At 41.1% G+C, this 19,431-nt stretch overlaps 1 protein-coding gene across 1 annotated transcript in view; it reads left to right on the top strand.

Annotated features, from left to right (window-relative positions):
• MAP1B (microtubule associated protein 1B) overlaps positions 1 to 19,431 on the top strand; it is a 93,888-nt gene that overhangs the window by 19,876 nt on the left and 54,581 nt on the right. The window contains exon 3 of the mRNA XM_066602922.1: positions 15,606 to 15,707. Within this exon, the coding sequence (XP_066459019.1) occupies positions 15,606 to 15,707 (102 nt within the window). The remainder of the gene's footprint in view (positions 1 to 15,605; positions 15,708 to 19,431) is intronic.

Here is a 19,431-nt window from a genome sequence, read left to right as displayed (position 1 = left end):
TGAGCGATAATCGTTATGTGCATTTACATTGCAAGATGATCGCTCAATATTCGCTCAAACAGCAGTTTGAGTGACAGTTTTGAGCGTTCACTTTGCATAAGCTCTTAAGTAGCTACGTAAGAGCTTATTAGTGTGTAAATGAAGGCTAGCCGCTGTACACAGAAGACAGCAGGAGCGCTGTCTTCTGTATACAGCTTCTGTGTTCTCAGAGTGCTCAGGTGGTATACAGCTTAGTGCTCCGCGCGGGGTATGCAGAAAACAGCTGGAGCGCTGTCTTCTTTATACAGTTCCTTTCTTTTCCGCGCTTTTATCTGGTGTCCCGCTTAGTACTGCCAGCGTGATACCAGCTGAGAGAATGCTATCAGTGCTGCTGACTGAGATATCAGCCTGCGCCGCTGATAAGAGTCATTGCTCATTTCCAGAAAACTAGAAGTAAGCGATGAGCGAACAGTGCACGAAAAATGCACGATGGGCAGGCGGTTAGACCCAACGGTTTTCACTCAAAATACGGCTTTTAAAGGGGTTGTCCCGCGAAAGCAAGTGGGGTCATACACTTCTGTATGGCCATATTAATGCACTTTGTAATGTACATCGTGCATTAATTATGAGCCATACAGAAGTTATTCACTTACCTGTTCCGTTGCTAGCGTCCTCATCTCCATGGTGCCGTCTAATTTCAGCGTCTAATCGCCCGATTAGACGCGCTTGCGCAGTCCGGTCTTCTCCATGGTGAATGGGGCTGCTCGTGCCGGAGAGCTGGTCCTCGTAGCTCCGCCCTGTCACGTGTGCCGATTCCAGCCAATCAGGAGGCTGGAATCGGCAATGGACCGCACAGAGCCCACGGTGCACCATGGGAGAAGACCCGCGGTGCATTGTGGGTGAAGATCCCGGCGGCCATCTTGCTAAGGTAAGGAAGAAGTCGCCACAGCGCGGGGATTCGGGTAAGTACTAAACGTTTTGTTTTTTTTAACACATGCATTGGGTTTGTCTCGCGCCAAACGGGGGGCCTATTGAAAAAAAAAAAAAAAAACGTTTCGGCGCGGGACAACCCCTTTAAGCAAAATTTGGAGCGATAATCATTGTGTCTAAATTGACCTTAAGAAAGGTACATCACAATCTCCTTATCCAAATGTAGAAAAAAAGTGGCAGCATAAATGGTGTAGAGTTTTTCAAGCCACTATCTGATAAGACAGAACTTCCATGTTCATGTTCATCCTGAACATGGAAGTTCTGTCCTATCAGTGGCTTGAAAAAGGCCTTATAGGCCGAAGCGTTGCCTATGTGTCTGATTATAGAACAATAAAGAATTGTGTCATTTGAAAAACTGTACACCATTTATGCTGCCACTTTTTTTCTACATTTATACAATTTTGGGATTGTTGGTTCACATCCCCTGGTTGGCTTGGCATCTGTTCCCTATACCTCTCTCACCTTTGGGATCAAGGGTTTTGTGCTGCTGGATTTAGTATAATCTCCTTATCCAAACATCTCTATACAATAGTAGTTTCTGTACTCTGTCTAAAATAATTTGGATTTTTTTTTAGAAGTAATCGAAAAATGCTTTATTGTACCTTGTTAAACAATCTCTAAATCCATATACGCATTGATCCATCAAGGTGTACCCCATAGTAGGATTACTACCTAAAAATTCTAATCCTTTCCCTTTTCACCATTGAAGACTTTCTTCCCCCCCCCCCCCTCCACACCTTACACTAAGAGCAATCTAGCATTTATTTAAACATTTGCAAAAGGTTATTGATTCATGTTTTGAATATGCATTGATCTATGTTATATCATTGTAACTCTAGTCAAAAAAGAATTTAAACACATAAAATAATTTGGAACTGTTGAGTGCCATTGGAATAGCATGGAACTGAGTGCCATTGACTTTCTTTCTACTACAAAAGTCACGCATAAGCCTACTAAAACTTCCTATAGTTAGAAATTTTTTTGTGACTAAATTATTGATGACCCATCTTCAGGATAGGGATCCAACTTCAAGCATCTCCACCAGTCACCTATTTGAAGAGGCTGCAGCGTTTCAATGAGCCCTGAGGCCTCTTCATTGAATACCAGGCACAGCGCCATATATTTCATAACGACAGTTACTGGTATTACAGCTCCATGCCCTTCACTTGAATGACATAGAGCTGCTCATAGGATATGCGACGAATGGGTGCGATGTCACAGGCACTAACCCAAGCAACCCAGCCCTTCAAACAGTTGATTGTTGAGGATGCCAAGAGTCAGACTTCCATCGATCTAATTCTAGTTCCAGATGACCCCTTTAAGTAACTCTTTAGCCTACTTGGAAGCTGAGCGACTTTAAAAACTTGCAACTCCTTTATTTTCTCCAAAAGAAGAATAATAAGAGAATAGTAGGAATTATAATTGCACTTTATATGTATTGAATAAAATGTCTGGCTACCAAAGTCTAAAGCTAGACTGTTCTTCAATTGAGAAAGCAAATTAAGGGCTGATCTCCAGCTTGATGAAATACAAGATGCTAGATCTTTCTTTCCTTCTTTCAGGGAGAGTTCAGGGCACTCATACACATTAAACAGCTTATACCGCTTTAATCTAGGGTGTATTGCCAGTTCATGTCTAGCCATAGAATAAATTAATTACAATACATTTACACCAAAGAATATGGTGGATATGTTAGTCCTGTGCCTTTCTTCCATGTAATAAGTTGGTCTTGGGTCTACTTCTTTTCTAAGTGTTGCCTGACATCACTACTTGCAGCTAATAAGCCATTATATTCCTTCATTTTCCATCTAAGACTCTGCAATCATGTTTGATTCCTGTTTTAATTTAATTTCTTTCTTCATAGCCATTATGAGATATCAGAAATGAGAGATTGCAGGCTTGTTGGTGGCTGATAAGAAACAAGTGCTGAAATAATGTCAAGAAGTATGACTAGGCTTCATTACAAGGAGCCGTACAAAATTACTTGTAATTTCTTGTATTTAAATAGGTCATCATGTTGTATCTCAGATGAACCTTTTGTTCCTGTAGTTAAAGATTAGCTTTTGTAAAAGAGGATATCATTTATATCTTTTAACAGAACATTGCAGTCATTTCTATTGTGACTTATCCCTTTGTATTAGTGATGGAAATAAAATGATTATACACCAGGCTTTCCATAATCACATGCAATGGGGATGTTTAATCTTTGTTATGTGTACAGCCTACTCCAGACATTCCCAATAATATCAGCCTTCATGAAATATGTCAATAGGTTGTAATATCTTCCTACAACTGGCCAACGAAAAAATCATCAGATAAAGCTAAGCCAACTCAAAAAATACCTTGCTCTATTATCAAACATGGGCACAACTGTTTTCAGGCTCATGTTTGTGAAATGGGTTGCAGGTGCAGAATATGACGCTGGTTAGGAAGAGGCTCTACACGAGTTAAGCTGAATAAATAATGCTTTACTGTATAAGAATAATATGGCAATAAAATTATTTGTATACCATGCAAACACTTTGCTGAAGTTTGTAGGGTAGGAACGCTATTACTCAGTTCCTACCCTACGATAGGGTGTTCTTAATACAGTGCTCGCACTATAGAATTATCACCCTGGCTAGGGGTAAATAGCTCCACAGATCCTGGTTGAAAATAGGAGTCTCCTCTGAATAACTTTTAGTCTTGCAGGAACTTCGGTTAATCAAATGACTAAGTCTGGCTTCACACAACCTGGACGGATTCCGGTCATGCGCAGGAAAAAGTGCTTTTCCACAGCATGCTATGGAAGGTATTTACTGCGGAACCGAGAGGCAGACGACCGCTCTGGATTCTGCAATGCAAATCTCGGCGTGTGTAGCTGGCCTAAATCCATTAACTAAAATATGCAGCCACTGTCCTCTGAACAAACTATTAGCACAGAACCTATGGGGGAGAGGGTTTGTGCAGTGATGAATTCAGAATAATTCATTTTTCTGGAGATAAGCCTGGGTGATGGTACTCATGATTACACACTACTGAATCTTAAAGGGGTTGTCCCGCGCCAAAACGGTTTTTTTTTTTTTTTTTTTTAACCCCCCCCCCCCCCCCCCCCCCCGTTCGGCGCGAGACAACCCCGATGCAGGGGTTAAAAAAACAAACCGGAGAGTGCTTACCTGAATCCCGGCGGTCCGGCGTCTTCATACTCACCTGCTGAAGATGGCCGCCGGGGTCTGCTCCCTCCGTGGACCGCAGCTCTTCTGTGCGGTCCATTGCCGATTCCAGCCTCCTGATTGGCTGGAATCGGCACGTGACGGGGCGGAGCTACACGGAGCCGGCATTCTGCATGAGCGGCCCCATTGAAGACAGCAGAAGACCCGGACTGCGCAAGCGCGGCTAATTTGGCCATCGGAGGCCGAAAATTAGTCGGCACCATGGAGACAAGGACGCCAGCAACGGAGCAGGTAAGTATAAAACTTTTGATAACTTCTGTATGGCTCATAATTAATGCACAATGTACATTACAAAGTGCATTAATATGGCCATACAGAAGTGTATAGACCCACTTGCTGCCGCGGGACAACCCCTTTAAATATCTGGACATTGACCACCGGTCTATCTGCCCTTGCTGGTGGTCAATATCCTGTTGATGGCTGGGCACTTGCAGTCAGTAATTGCAGTTGACATTTCCTTTCGGCAGCTTTCCCTCTGGCCCTCCAGGAATCCGAGTTCCACTCTCTCTCTCTCTGGTACAGGAAAACCCAGCTCTCCAGAAACACTGGGGCAGCTCAGTCCTCACAAGGTTCTCTACTAGAACTGCTGATTTATCACCTAGTCTGGAAAGAGGATCTGGCTTTTATAGCTGGCCTATCAACGAATCAATAGGCAGCTCACTTCCTGTTAATCCACAGCAGCAAAACTAGGGGGGAAAACACAGTCATGAGACCTCTTTGAAGTTTCTAGCAAGAATTTATACACAATCCAGCAATGACATACATGGGTATTTATTCCCTTACACTTGTTTCAGTCCAAAATTCTAGAGGAGAAAAAAACAAAAACTTTGGGATTCATTTACCTCACTGCACCCAGTTTTTGGAAGTTTTGCATTTTTTTTATGCACATCCTTAGTGTGTTATTTATTTTTTGAGGAAAAACTATTTTTTTGGCAAGTTACTTGACACATAAGATCCTTACTTATGAAAATGGATGTAGGTTTGATTTAGCTTATTGTTATACATGTTTTTAAGGCTAGGGCTACAGCAGTGACGGATTGCATTGTAACTCTGTGACCTTACAAGCTAATTGAAGTCAATGCAATCATATTGCAATTCCCAGTAGCCGTGACCCTCCCACAACTCATACATTGCAAGAAAGCCATTGTTCTTTGATCTGTGATTCACAGCTACTCGTGAGCCACATTACGACCACATTGATTTCTATTAGATTGCGAGGTTGCCGGGCTGCATTGCGACGTTTGACTGAATGACCTGTTTTCCAACAAAAATTGATATGTACACCCAGCTTCAATGTGTTAAGTGTGATTTCGCTCAAATAAGTGGTGCAAACGATCCATGGTCTAAACCGAGAACGTCACATTTTATGGCATTCTGGCAGAGTGGCGTGCGTCCTGATGTGCATAATTTATATACAGCCTTGGGCCAAACTAATAAATCACACCAAATTAAAACCATTATGACACAGATATAGCAAGCCATAATAGAGAAGCAATAAATCTGCTCCATTTTGCTCCATCTCTGTTCCTTAGAGCACCCTTCCTCCAACACTTCATGTCTCTATGAGAAGAGAAAGGAGTGATTTTCCAGTCACTTTGTGTGATACTGATGGCTGCAGGTTTGCTCCATATCACCTATATAGCATGCCTATAGCTCATGTAAGGGATTGCTGGTTTAAAAATTCCATTTCTAAATACCATATTAGGGAATTCAGAGTTAATAGAGTGGTTCCACAATTCTGGACAATCATCTATTAGCCAGAGTAAGGCTACATTCACATGAGCATGAATCTCGTGGGAGTCTTGTGCATTGCGAGACGTGCAAAACTCGCTCGAATATGAACTCCATCCTTTTGAATGGGGTCATACACATGAGCGATTTCCCCCCCCCCCTCACAGCGATTCTGCAAGGTAAATAAAATCACTGCAAGTCCTATTTTTTCGCCTCCCTTGGAACACATCGCCCATTGTTATCAATGGGACAGTCAAACACATCGCATCTGATGTTTCCCATTGAAATCAATGGGAAACACCTGCTGATCCTCCGATGCATGTGAAACTAGCGCCAGACGATCGGAATTTCACAGAAGTGATGCCAGGTGTTTTTACATGAAAAACGCCTCAGATCCACAGGTAAAATGCACGCTGACAAGTGCAATATCTGGCCAGGTTTCTTGGCATGATATTGCGTTCACCTATGTGGAGATAGGCTAAAGAGGAACTGCAAAAAGCGTTTCTTTCAAGGACGCAAAATGTCCATGCATCACAATAAGCTCATTGAATTAACAGGGACCAGTCATGCGGTGATGAGCTTTTCATCAAGTGTCTCACCTAAAATAAAAAGGGATAACCCAAAATAGACAACCTTTTGAAATAATCTATAGAAAATTACAGTAAGAGCCATACTGTTACATTGTTAAAGAGAGGTTTCAAGAAGACAGCCTCTTTATTAGAACGAAGCTAGCCCTAAGATGCCCTTCAAGAGTTCAGTGGCTTTGAAACCCTTCATAACCTACTGTTATGGCCTAAGGAAATTGTGACTGGCCATCTATGACCCCTAAAAAAGTGAGTGTAGCTAATAGTGTTTCTCCGCTCTGTCTCATAGAGGGCAATGCCAGGCGTAATAGTGCTCTAGTTGTCTTCATGGGACAACCCTTCTAATTTATAAATTATCTGTTATCAGTAGTGATGAGCAATTAGTGGAATAATTAGTTCATTTTGGTATCAGGAAGATTTCACGAAAATCATTGTGAATCAGGACGGTAGATTCCAACTACGATTAAAGTCAGCGGGTGTAAAAATTGAGTTCACTAGTTTGCCCTCTAGAAGGTCAGAAACACTCCAGCACGGGCCTGCTCCAAGGAACAGCTGTAGAGCCACATAAAATTCCACATAAAATTTGCTATGCAACCCAGTTGGTGTGCTGCTTGTTTTAAAAGCAATGTCATAAAGTTTGCAAGTGACAAATTTTACTAGATGAACTCAACATGGGCCTTCTCCAAGGAAAAGCTGTAGAGCCACAGCTATGTCTTGTGCTTTAGAAAATTTTAATTTTGGGAGAAGAAGCAGAAATATATCCTGTAGAATATTTGGCCCTAACAGACATATAGGCATATAAATGTGATGCAGCTTTTCCATCCTGTGCTCAACTGTAAAGTGACACCTGTTTATACTGTGCCTATGTTATATACACTACCGTTCAAAAGTTTGGGGTCACCCAAACAATTTTGTGTTTTCCATGAAAAGTCACACTTATTCACCACCATGCGTTGTGAAATGAATAGAAAATAGAGTCAAGACATTGACAAGGTTAGAAATAATGATTTGTATTTGAAATAACATTGTTTTTACATCAAACTTTGCTTTCGTCAAAGAATCCTCCTTTTGCAGCAATTACAGCATTGCACACCTTTGACATTCTAGCTGTTAATTTATTGAGGTAAGCTTGAGAAATTGCACCCCACGCTTCTAGAAGCATCTCCCACAAGTTGGATTGGTTGGATGGGCACTTCTGGCGTACCATATGGTCAAGCTGCTCCCACAACAGCTCAATGGGGTTCAGATCTGGTGACTGCACTAGCCACTCCATTACCGATAGAATACCAGCTGCCTGCTTCTGCTGTAAATAGTTCTTGCACAATTTGGAGGTGTGTTAGGGTCATTGTCCTGTTGTAGGATGAAATTGGTTCCAATCAAGCGCTGTCCACTGGGTATGGCATGGCGTTGCAAAATGGAGTGATAGCCTTCCTTATTCAGAATCCCTTTTACCCTGTACAAATCTCCCACCTTACCAGCACCAAAGCAACCCCAGACCATCACATTACCTCCACCATGCTTAACAGATAGTGTCAGGCATTCTTCCAGCATCTTTTCATTTGTTCTGCATCTCACAAACGTTCTTCTTTGTGATCCAAACTCCTCAAACTTGGATTCATCCGTCCGCAACACTTTTTTCCAGTCTTCCTCTGTCCAATGTCTGTGTTCTTTTGCCCATCTTAATCTTTTTCTTTTATTGGCCAGTCTCAGATATGGCTTTTTCTTTGCCACTCTGCCCTGAAGCCCAAAATCTCGCAGCCGCCTCTTCACTGTAGATGTTGACACTGGTGTTTTGCGGGTACTATTTAATGAAGATGCCAGTTGGGTACCTGTGAGGCATCTGTTTCTCAAACTAGAGACTCTAATGTGCTTATCTTCTTGCTTAGTTGTGCAACGCGGCCTCCCACTTCTTTTTCTACTCTGGTTAGAGCCTGTTTGTGCTGTCCTCTGAAGGGAGTAGTACACACCGTTGTAGGAAATCTTCAATTTCTTAGCAATTTCTCGCATGGAATAGCCTTCATTTCTAAGAACAAGAATAGACTGTCGAGTTTCAGATGAAAGTTCTCTTTTTCTGGCCATTTTGAGCGTTTAATTGACCCCACAAATGTGATGCTCCAGAAACTCAATCTGCTCACAGGAAGGTCAGTTTTGTAGCTTCTGTAACGAGCTAGACTGTTTTCAGATGTGTGAACATGATTGCACAAGGGTTTTCTAATCATCAATTAGCCTTCTGAGCCAATGAGCAAACACATTGTACCATTAGAACACTGGAGTGATAGTTGCTGGAAATGGGCCTCTATACACCTTTGTAGATATTGCACAAAAAACCAGACATTTGCAGCTAGAATAGTCATTTACCACATTAGCAATGTATAGAGTGCATTTGTTTAAAGTTAGGACTAGTTTAAAGTTATCTTCATTGAAAAGTACAGTGCTTTTCCTTCAAAAATAAGGACATTTCAATGTGACCCCAAACTTTTTGAACGGTAGTGTATGACTAGGTCATGTGATGCAAGCATCCAATGAATCTGCTGCCCATATGTAAGATGGAGAATAAATTTAGTGACATCAGCAAGGCTCCCTGACTGCTGTTTGGCTGCACGCTGACCTCTGCAGCAGGCATTATTAATAATTCAATTTTCCTGAGATTTTCACCAAAAATTGGTTTGCACTAGTTATAAGTTCCTTCTAAACTCTTAAGACCTGCCTATGAAATTGATGTAGATATTCATGAGTCTCTCCAGGTTAATACAATGATTTTTCTTCATTACAGACAGTGTGAATGAGGGCATTATCTCAAGCAGAACATGTTGAGATTGTCCTTGTGTCAGGTGATTGAAGCACATGTGTCACTGTGGGTAATGGGAGGTCTGGTTGGGTGGCGTTGATTGAAATCTTTGGCTATGACACATGTGCTTCATTCACCTGACATAAGGACAATCTCAACATGTTCTGCTTGAGAGAACGCCATCGTACACACTGTCTGTAATGAAGAAAAATCACTGAACATGAGAAAGAAAAAAAGTATGTTAAAATGAAGCACACCACTGAAGAAATTCTCTGACAGATATATCACACATCTACCTTCCCACTGGAAAAATTAGAGTTGAATCCAAGATAGCGGCATTCAAAATGCCTGTTATGTTGGTGACATGTCCTAACAGGATCACCCCTTCTCCCACAGCTTGTATGCAAAATTGGATGTGCTAAACCATCTTTATTCTATATGGCTGTTTTCATACATTTGAAACACCCTGTATATCTCTTTTATGTAGGAAAAAACGGAACCCAACAACTAGTGCACTGAAAGGAAACTTAAAGGGGTTTTCGCAGGCAGAATACTATTGATGATAGGTTATAAATAGAGATGAGCGAACGTGCTCGTTTAGGACAATTACTCGATCGAGCATCGCTTTTTTCGAGTAACTGTCTACTTGGGCGAAAAGATTCGGGGGGCACCGGGGGGGGGGGGGGGGGGCGGATGATAGCAGGGGGTAACAGGGGGGAGCTCTCTCTCTCTTCCCCCCCACTCCCCACCACAACCCCCCTCTCACCCTCGGCGCCCCTCGAATCTTTTCGCCCGATTAGGCAGTTACTCAAAAAAAGCGTTGCTCGATCGAGTAATTGCTCTAAACGAGCACGTTCGCTCATCTCTAGTTATCAATAGTCAAACGGCTAGGGTCAGTTGATTGTACGCCCACTGACAGCGCCGCAATGACAGAGGGGTCGGAGTGGAAGCACCAGAAGTGTCTGGTAGTGGCCGGCACTTATAACTGCAAGTTTGTCTCTCATTGAAATCAACGTGAGCTGTGCCTACAGTTACAACTGCCGGTCAGTTCACAGAGGTCGGAGCAGAGACTTCTACTGCTTCCGCTCCGGCCTCTGTGTAATTGCAGTGTTGTCAGTGGGCGCACAGTCAGCTGATCTAAGAGATTTTTTTTATCTTTCAACTTTGGATTGTTATATGGAAGAGCAGAGGATCAACTAAGAAAAGGATATAGTTGTCAGTGATGCTTCTATTTTTTCCTTCTTTCTTTTAAAGTGGAATTAATTCCATGGTTCTATACTCATGTAAAAGTGATTTGAGTATATGACATAAGAGAAAGATAAGTTCAATACGCATGAAGTAAACGAGTGACAAACTGGTAAAGAGGAAGAGAGGATTCTGCCCGTGAAGGCTGGCAATCTGCAAGGGAAGGAGGAATGAGTAGATGAGGGTAGAAGCTGCTCATCCGGTAGTGTAGTGGAGATACAGTAGCGGGTTATTGTAGGTTGTATGCTGTTATGGAGAGGAGGGTTTTCAGTTTGCTTTTGAAGGCTCGTCAGTGGTAGAACTGATGTTTGAGAGTATGGAGAACACACGGAGAAGATGATGTAAGGAGCAGAGAAGAAGAAAGCAGCCAAGGAGGTCTATAAGGACCAGAGGTTACATGTGAGGAGATATTGGAGGATTAGATGAGAGATGTATGGAGGGAGCAGGTTGTGAACAGCCTTGTATGTCCTTGATAATATTTTTAACTGAATTCTCTAGACAATAGATAGACAGTGAGGGATTTGCAAAGGGGAGTAGCAGCAGAATAACAAGGGGAGAGGTAGATTAGCCAGGCAGTAGAATTGATGATAGATTGCAAGGAGTGTTAGATAGGAGGCCAGAGAAGAGGATGTTGCATTAATCTAGGAGGGAGATGATAGGTGTTGATTTATGGTTGAGGAAGTGGAAGGGACAGATTGGAGAGATGTGCCAAAAATTGCACCAAAATCACTCCATGCTCTAAAATTTGCACCAGATTTCGGCAGAACAGAATTGAGCATGGACACTGGACAATGTATGATTGGAGGATGTTCTGATGTAAAAACAGACCATGTTTACTATTTTAAAGTTAATAAGGGAGACTATGTACTGCATTCCATAGTTTGCATTTCTGTCAGATTGTATTGCTTTTAGCCACGTGTTATTATTATTGCTCCGATAGGTATTACTACATTATCATTGATAGTATATTGTGTTTAGAAAGTCTAAGGTGAAAGTTCAATTGCTTACTCTATTGTTCACTGTTATTTGCACGTTCTTAGCCCCTTAGGGTCCGCTCTTTTTTACTTTTAATTTTAATTTTTTCCTCCCCACATTCCAAAAAATCTGAACTCCTTTATTTATTCATTCACGTAACTGTTTGAGGGCTTGTTTTATTGCAGAATGAGTTGTAATTTTTAGTAGTGCTATTTAATGTGCCATATAATGTACTGAAAAACGTTCACAAATTTCTAAGTGGAGTGAAATGTAAAAATAAACAAAATTCCTCCATCTTTGGGCAGGTATTGCTTTTATAGTGTACATACTGTTGCAAAAATGATGATAGCTTTATTCTATGGGTCAGTATGATTACGATGAGACCAAATAAATATACAGTGGGGGGAAAAAGTATTTAGTCAGATACCAATTGTACAAGTTCTCCCACTTAAAAAAAAGAGAGAGGCCTGTAATTAACATTATAGAGAGACCTCAACTGTGAGAGACAACATGAGAAAACACATCCAGAAAATCACATTGTCTGATTTTTAACGAATTTATTTTCAAATTATGGTGGAAAATAAGTATTTGGTCACCTGCAAACAAGCAAGATTTCTGGGTCTCACAGACCTGTAACTTCTACTTTAAGAGGCTCCTCTGTCCTCCACTCGTTACCTGTAGTAATGGCACCTGTTTGAACTTGTTATCAGTATAAAAGACACCTGTCCACAACCTCAAGCAGTCACACTCCAAACTCCACTATGATGAAGACCAAAGAGCTGTCGAAGGGCACCAGAAACACAATTGTAGGCCTGTACCAGACTGGGAAGACTGCATATGCAATAGGCAAGCAGCTTGGTGTGAAGAAATCAACTGTGGGAGCAATGTTAAGAAAATGGAAGAGATACAAGACCACTGATAATCTCCCTCGATCTGGGGCTCCACGCAAGATCTCACCCCGTGGGGTCAAAATGATCACAAGAATGGTGAGCAAAAATCCCAGAACCACATGGGGGAACCTAGTGTATGACCTGCATAGAACTGGGACCAACGTAACAAAGGCTACTATCACTAACACACTACGCCGCCAGGGACTCAGATCCTGCAGTGCCAGACATGTCCCCCTGCTTAAGCCAGTACATGTCCGGGGCCGACTGAAGTTCGCTAGAGAGCATTTGGATGATCCAGAAGAGTATTGGGAGAATGTCATATGGTCAGATGAAACTAAAGTAGAACTGTTTGGCAGAAACACAACTTGCCGTGTTTGGAGGAGAAAGAATGCTGAGTTAACATCCAAAGAACACCATACCTACTGTGAAGCATGGGGGTGGCAACATTATGCTTTGGGGCTGTTTCTCTGCAAAGGGACCAGGACGACTGATCCGTATACATGAAAGAATGAATAGGGCCATGTATTGTGAGATTTTGAGTGCAAACCTCCTTCCATCAGCAAGGGCACTGAAGATGAAATGTGGTTGGGTCTTTCAGCATGACAATGATCCCAAGCACACCGCCAGGGCAATGAAGGAGTGGCTCTGTAAGAAGCATTTCAAGGTCCTGGAGTGGCCTAGCCAGTCTTCAGATCTCAACCCTATAGAAAACCTTTGGCGGGAGTTGAAAGTCTGTGTTGCCCAGCGACAGCCCCAAAACATCACTGCTCTTGAGGAGATCTACATGGAGTAATGGGCCAACATACCAGCAACAGTGTGTGCCAACCTTGTGAGGACTTACAGAAAACGTTTGACCTCTGTCATTGCCAATAAATAGATATATAAAAAAGTATTGAGATGAACTTTTGTTATTGACCAAATACTTATTTTCCACCATAATTTGCAAATGAATTCGTTAAAAATCAGACAATGTGATTTTCGGGATGTGTTTTCTCATGTTGTCTCTCATAGTTAAGGCCTATGATGTCAATTACAGGCCTCTCTCATTTTTTTAAGTGGGAGAACTTATAACTGACTAAATACTTTTTCCCCCCACTGTATATATATATATATATATATATATATATACATATATATATATATATATATATATATATACATACATATATATATATAACTTTTTTTTTGCTGTGCTACTTTTTTTAATGTTTTTATTAAACTTTTCCCTGATGGGCCAACCCGGAGCAAGTCAATTTTCGCTGCTGTGAAAAAGGCGGCCGATATACGCTAGTGTGAATAAGCCCTAAGGCTGCATCCGCATGGGCGACAGCGATATCGCTGCTACAAAAGAGCTGCAATATCATTGCCATGTACACGCGATTTTGTAGTTTTAGTGACGCTTTATTCTTGGGAAAAACGTAGCATCGCGTAGCTGCTGCCCGCAAATTTCTCACGCTATAAAATCGCATGATTTTGTAGCAAGAAAGTTAATAGGACTTTCTAATGTTAATCCTTTGCAATCCACTTTGTATCCTGGTACTCTTTTCCTGTCGTTATACAACAGCGTTATCTGCGGGCTAAAGCCAGTACTGCATGAGGTGACACGTTGGATAGGCTCAGACAGCAGAGAGGCTGGCAATGTACAGTAAGAGAACCCCGACGGGCGTCTTCAAACATTGGAGCTGTACAGCCTTAAATCATAATGTCTTCAGACATCAGACAGTGGATTGGAAAAGGTTAAAATCGAATTGAATAGCATGAAAATCACAAGTTCATGCTATGTGATACGAGAAAGTAGCAGCCTCCATAGGGAAACATGGGCTACACAACATAGCAAATCGCGGCTGTTTAGAGCATGCCGTGATTTTGTAGTCTCGCTACAAAATCCCCAGTGCAGATACAGCCTTAAAATTATTTTCAAGCATTAGCAGCGTCAGTAAAATGGAAAGATATGCTGCATACCCTAAGTAAGTGAGGGCAAACCTTTTAGAGACCTCGGTGTGCGTGCCCACAGAGAAGGCTCTGAGTGCCCCCTCTGGCACGCATGCCATAGGTTCGCCACCATGGCCCTAAGTAATCAACTACATTTTTTAATATGGTTTACCTTATAGGGCAAAATGGAAACCATTCAATTCAAGAGATGCCTAGGATGGTGTGGACACAACATTTATTGATTCTAAACATTTACCACTTTCTTAGCCCTCACATTGATTGTCACTAATCATGTACATTTTGGTAAATTTGGCTCAATGTTATGTTATACAACATATAGGAGGGAGTATAAGAAGCCCATGTGTGGTCCACGTGATGAGCTCCTGTGTTCATTGTGATAGTAGGGACGGTTCTACGATAGTGTTGGAGTTTTTAAGAATAAGTCAATGTTTTCCCGGGTTTCTATGATGGTAAGAGGTTATGACTCTCTGCTATATACATACATTTTGTATTTTCAGTGTTTGTATTGTTAAACACACATATTGTGTCTAAGTTCTAACATACTATATAAGAATATTTAGGATTCCTACTAGAGAGGCACATTAATACTGGCAGAACATTGGTGTTGGAAGTAGATTCTAGCCCACGGGGAAATATGCGGGTTCCCTAGTAACATAATAATGTATTGAATGCAGTCCCATGAGTACTTCAACTACTAACTGAACAGGAAAATGACTGTATAGCCTGGATGTGTGGATGATGGTAATGACTGCTTGCTATGCAGAATCAAGAGTTGGTATGAAAAAATTGTGTTAAATTATTCTTTACTATGTGTATTGGAAACTACATTTCATTGTAATGCATTAGATGTCAAAAAGTAACTTTTAGAGTCCAAAAAAACTAAAAGCCATAGCATACTTAGCAGGGACTTAGATATGTATGGCAAGAGGCCCTCTTAACCCAATCAAGGTGTCACATCCCTTCTTTTGATTGTTTGTACCCCTGGCATCGCTCTAAAGCCTTGCCCAAATACTTTGTATGAATACCATGACACATAGTGCTGAATGGCACAATCAGCCCTGGTATATCTGTACGTATAGGAAGCAGAGGGCCTACAAATCGGTGCAAATCGGTAACGGGCTCTATCTTTGCTAAAATTGTGCATACTGTATTTTTTATGTTTTAAACAGAATTATTTCTTGGAAATGCATGAATAACATCAGTTTATGACAGAAGTTTAGTGAAAATATTAAGTGTGTTACTGTCATTTATTTTACAGGTATCCGATCATGGGACACAGACCTTATTGAATGCAACTTAGATCAAGAATTAAAGCTATTTGTATCCCGTCACTCAGCGAGATTCTCCCCAGAAGTTAGAGGTGAGTGTTGGATCTAGAAATGGGATTTATTCGCTGCAGTCAAATAACTGATTTTGAGAAGTATAAGGACTTATTCATACAGTGTTTAGTTGTGCAAAAAGTGTGGCACCAAGATATGGCAAAACTGCAACATGTAAATAAGCCCTTAGATTCTTACCAGAGACATGACAACTCTAATCCCAATGAATTTCCCTAACTAATGTGAATAGAGGCTGAGGTGAAAACATGGGTGTTTCCTGGATGCTATGTTACCCGCACTTTCAGTACTTCTCATGATGTATAGTCTCTCCTTGTGGAGAATGCCAGCTCACATGAGGGGTCTTACATGCAGTGAAAGAATCCCGGGATAGCATGATATAGGGCACTGCCAAACAATACCTTTATTGCTACAACCTTTCTAGCCAAGATATGGGGAGCCTGTGTCTATCATATGTAAATGGTCTGGTGTGAGATACCATCCTAGGAATGTCTTCATTTCCGACTCATATTGGGAGCTGCATTTAATCCCTTCCAATCCAATTTGTATCCTGGTTTTCCTAGAGGGCTCACCCTTTTTCTGCTGTCATACAACGGCGCTATATGCTGGCTAAAGCCAGTACTGCATGAGGTGACACATTGGATAGGCTCCAACAGCAGAGAGGCTGGCAATATACAGTAAGAGAACCCTGATGGGCGTCTTCCAACATCGGAGCTGTACAGCCTTAAATCATAATGTCTTTAGACGTCAGACAGTGGATTGGAAAGGGTTAAGAGACTAGTTGGTGACTAGAATTGCTTGGAACCTGTATTTGTGATTCTCAGTCCTTTCACAACTTGTGTGACGAGTCTAGCTTTTATGTTGAGTTCTATAGACCGGGGCACAGAGAACTGCAAATTCTGCTCTTTGTCTGCAATACACATAAATACATAACATCCTCATGTAGGACAGTATACAGCAGTACTGAGCAATGAAGATGTGACTAAATAGCAACAAATAAATCACCTTTAGCTCCAGAAAGATGTCTGCATGTATCTCTCCCTTCTCCTCCTCCCTTCTCCAATCTGCTCTTATAGACTTCAGTGAGCATGATGATTCATCCCCTCCTCCACTTCCTGTTCTGCCATCATGCTGTCTCCAGTAACACACTTGACAGCAGGCGGTGGACAGCAAGTTAGAAGGGAGGGGGAAGATATTTGAAAAGTTAGTGACCACTTACATAACAGCTAATGTTATGCCACGGCTGCTGGATCCTGCAGCTGTAGCGCAAATCTATTTATTACCAACATCCCACCTCCACAAGAGCAGATGGAGTTGTCCAAGAGTGTCTCATTCCCCCATTTACTTTACAGTGTTTAGCAGGACATACCTGTTACAGGGTAGGGGTATCTGAATTTAGTTCTAATAGTAATCTACTAGTAACTCCAGTGGCATGACAAGGTGGGGATAGGATTGGGAAGGTGGAAACAACTCAAGGACTTGCAATTGAATTTTATTGTATGAGAGATTTAGTGCAGAATCATCAGGGCTGAGTCTAATTAGGTCATCCGTTGTGCATTTGATTGTGGAATGTGACTAATCGCACAATCCTTTTGTTAGATGAGAATATTACGTTGCATATAAAACCGTATCTAGTATTAGAGGCATTTGGTATACTAATTCACATTTGCATGAGTTAATTCTTACCTACCAGAATGACCTTATTACTATGTACATGCGAAATGAGCAGACGTTTTATCTGATAGCATTCATCAATAACTTTAGGCCAATTTTCCACAGCTCAGTTTTCTTTCAGTCTGACCGGTAATGCTCATGCTTCAAGATAATTGCTTCCTGTGAACAAACAAAGAGATAGAAATGCAGCCCATAGTTTGCAAAATTGTTTGCTCATGTATATAGCCTTTGGAGGGTATGCACATTATAATAAGAAATTTGTATTATTCAAATCAGGTTTTTATTATAAAGATATTTACAGCACTGTGTAAAAGATGTAGGCAGGTCCGGATAAAATGTTGCAAAGTGAGAATGCTTTAAAAAAAAAAAAAGAAGTGTTAATAGTTAATTTTTGTCAATGAACAAGATGCAAAGTGAATGAATGAAGAAAAAAAATATAAATCAAATCAATATTGGGTGTGACCGCCTTTTGCCTTCAAAGCGGCATCAATTCTTCTAGGAACACTTGTACGCTGTTTTTGAAGGAGCTTAGCAGGGAGGTTGTCCTAAATATCTTGGAGAACCAACCATAGATGTCCTGTAGAGTAGGCTTGCTCAAATCCGTCTGTCTCTTCATGTAATCCCAGACAGACTGGATGATGTTGAGATCAGGGATTTGTGGGGCCGTATCATCACTCCCAGGACTTCTTGTTTTTCTTTTCGTTGAAGATAGTTCTTAACCCCTTAAGAACCAAGAGCGGTAAATTTACAGCGCTTGGTCCTTGGCTTTAATCCTAGCTGATAGCAGAAATACAATGCAGGTTTAAAGCTCCTGTGCCGGCAATCAAGACACAGCCGAGGACCCAGAGGAGAAGGGAGAAATGTTTTTTAACCTCTTCTGCCTTTTCCTTTCCAGGCTACATTGCGCTCAATGAGGGCTATGTACTAAAGAGAGACATGACCATCGGGTGCCTCTTGACACAGCAGAGCTGCAGGGTTCTAGCAGACCCTGATCAGCTCTGTTAGTGACTGATTTCAACACAGGGGGATGTTTTCTCCTGTAATTGGGCTTATATGGATGCCCCAGCTAAAGTGGAAGAAATAGAAAAGAAAAAAAACAATGTGAATGGCTCCCAGAGGTCTTTGTACGACGCCATGAGGGTTATAGATGTTTTAAAAAATAGTTACAAAAGCAAGTTTAAAAAAATTACAGAATAAAATACAAAATTATATACATTAGGGCTTCTGCACACTTGTGTTTTTCTTGCGCGTTTTTTGCACGCGATGTTGCTGCGTTTTTTTTACGCGATTGTCAATGGGACTTTCTAATGTTAAAAACGCATAGCACAAAAATTGCAAAGCACAACCTTGTGATGCGTTTTTAACATTAGAAAGTCCCATTGACAATCGCGTGAAAAAAAACGCGCAAGAAAAGCGCAAGTATGCAGGAGCCCTCGCGAAGAAAATGACCCACTGCTGACGCCAACCAAAACCATCGCCATATACGCCATATATAAATGATATATTAAAACATCCAAAACAAAAGAAGGAATCCATTCCCATAATTTATTTTAGTGTAAATATACCTATTTAAAAAAATCTTTTTTTAAGTTTTTCACCCCCAATAAAATGAAAAAAACCCCACAAATCAGTGAACAAAGATATTTAAAAATAGCCCTATACGTCATGGGGAAAAAACTGCAACTAAAATAATTTTGTTAGCTAAAAAAAAAGGACAGCAAAACAACTACATTGGTAAAATCCCTAACAAGTGTCTGGTCCTTAGGGGGTTAATAACATTGTTTCGGGCTGTTGCCCTGTGGCAGAAAAAATTTGGAGGCAAACATACTCTATTTTTAAAAAGATTCTTATGGGGGCAGCATTTTTTCCCAAAATGTTTACACAATACTATATTACATATATTTACATACTATATTACATATAGTACTGTATAATATAATCTTTTTTGTGTAGCTATCCATGATTTAAAGAAAAATGCGTGACCTGTTCCAGTCTTCACACACTGTAGCTCAGACAGTAGAGCTTCAGTAAAGTGCACACAATTACCTGACATTTCCTGTCTTCCGCAGCTCA

This window comes from Eleutherodactylus coqui, chromosome 5 (assembly GCF_035609145.1).
Source record: "Eleutherodactylus coqui strain aEleCoq1 chromosome 5, aEleCoq1.hap1, whole genome shotgun sequence".
Lineage (NCBI taxonomy): Eukaryota > Metazoa > Chordata > Amphibia > Anura > Eleutherodactylidae > Eleutherodactylus > Eleutherodactylus coqui.
The sequence above is the reverse complement of the archived record's forward strand: the minus strand, read 5'-3'. Positions and strand labels throughout refer to the sequence as shown.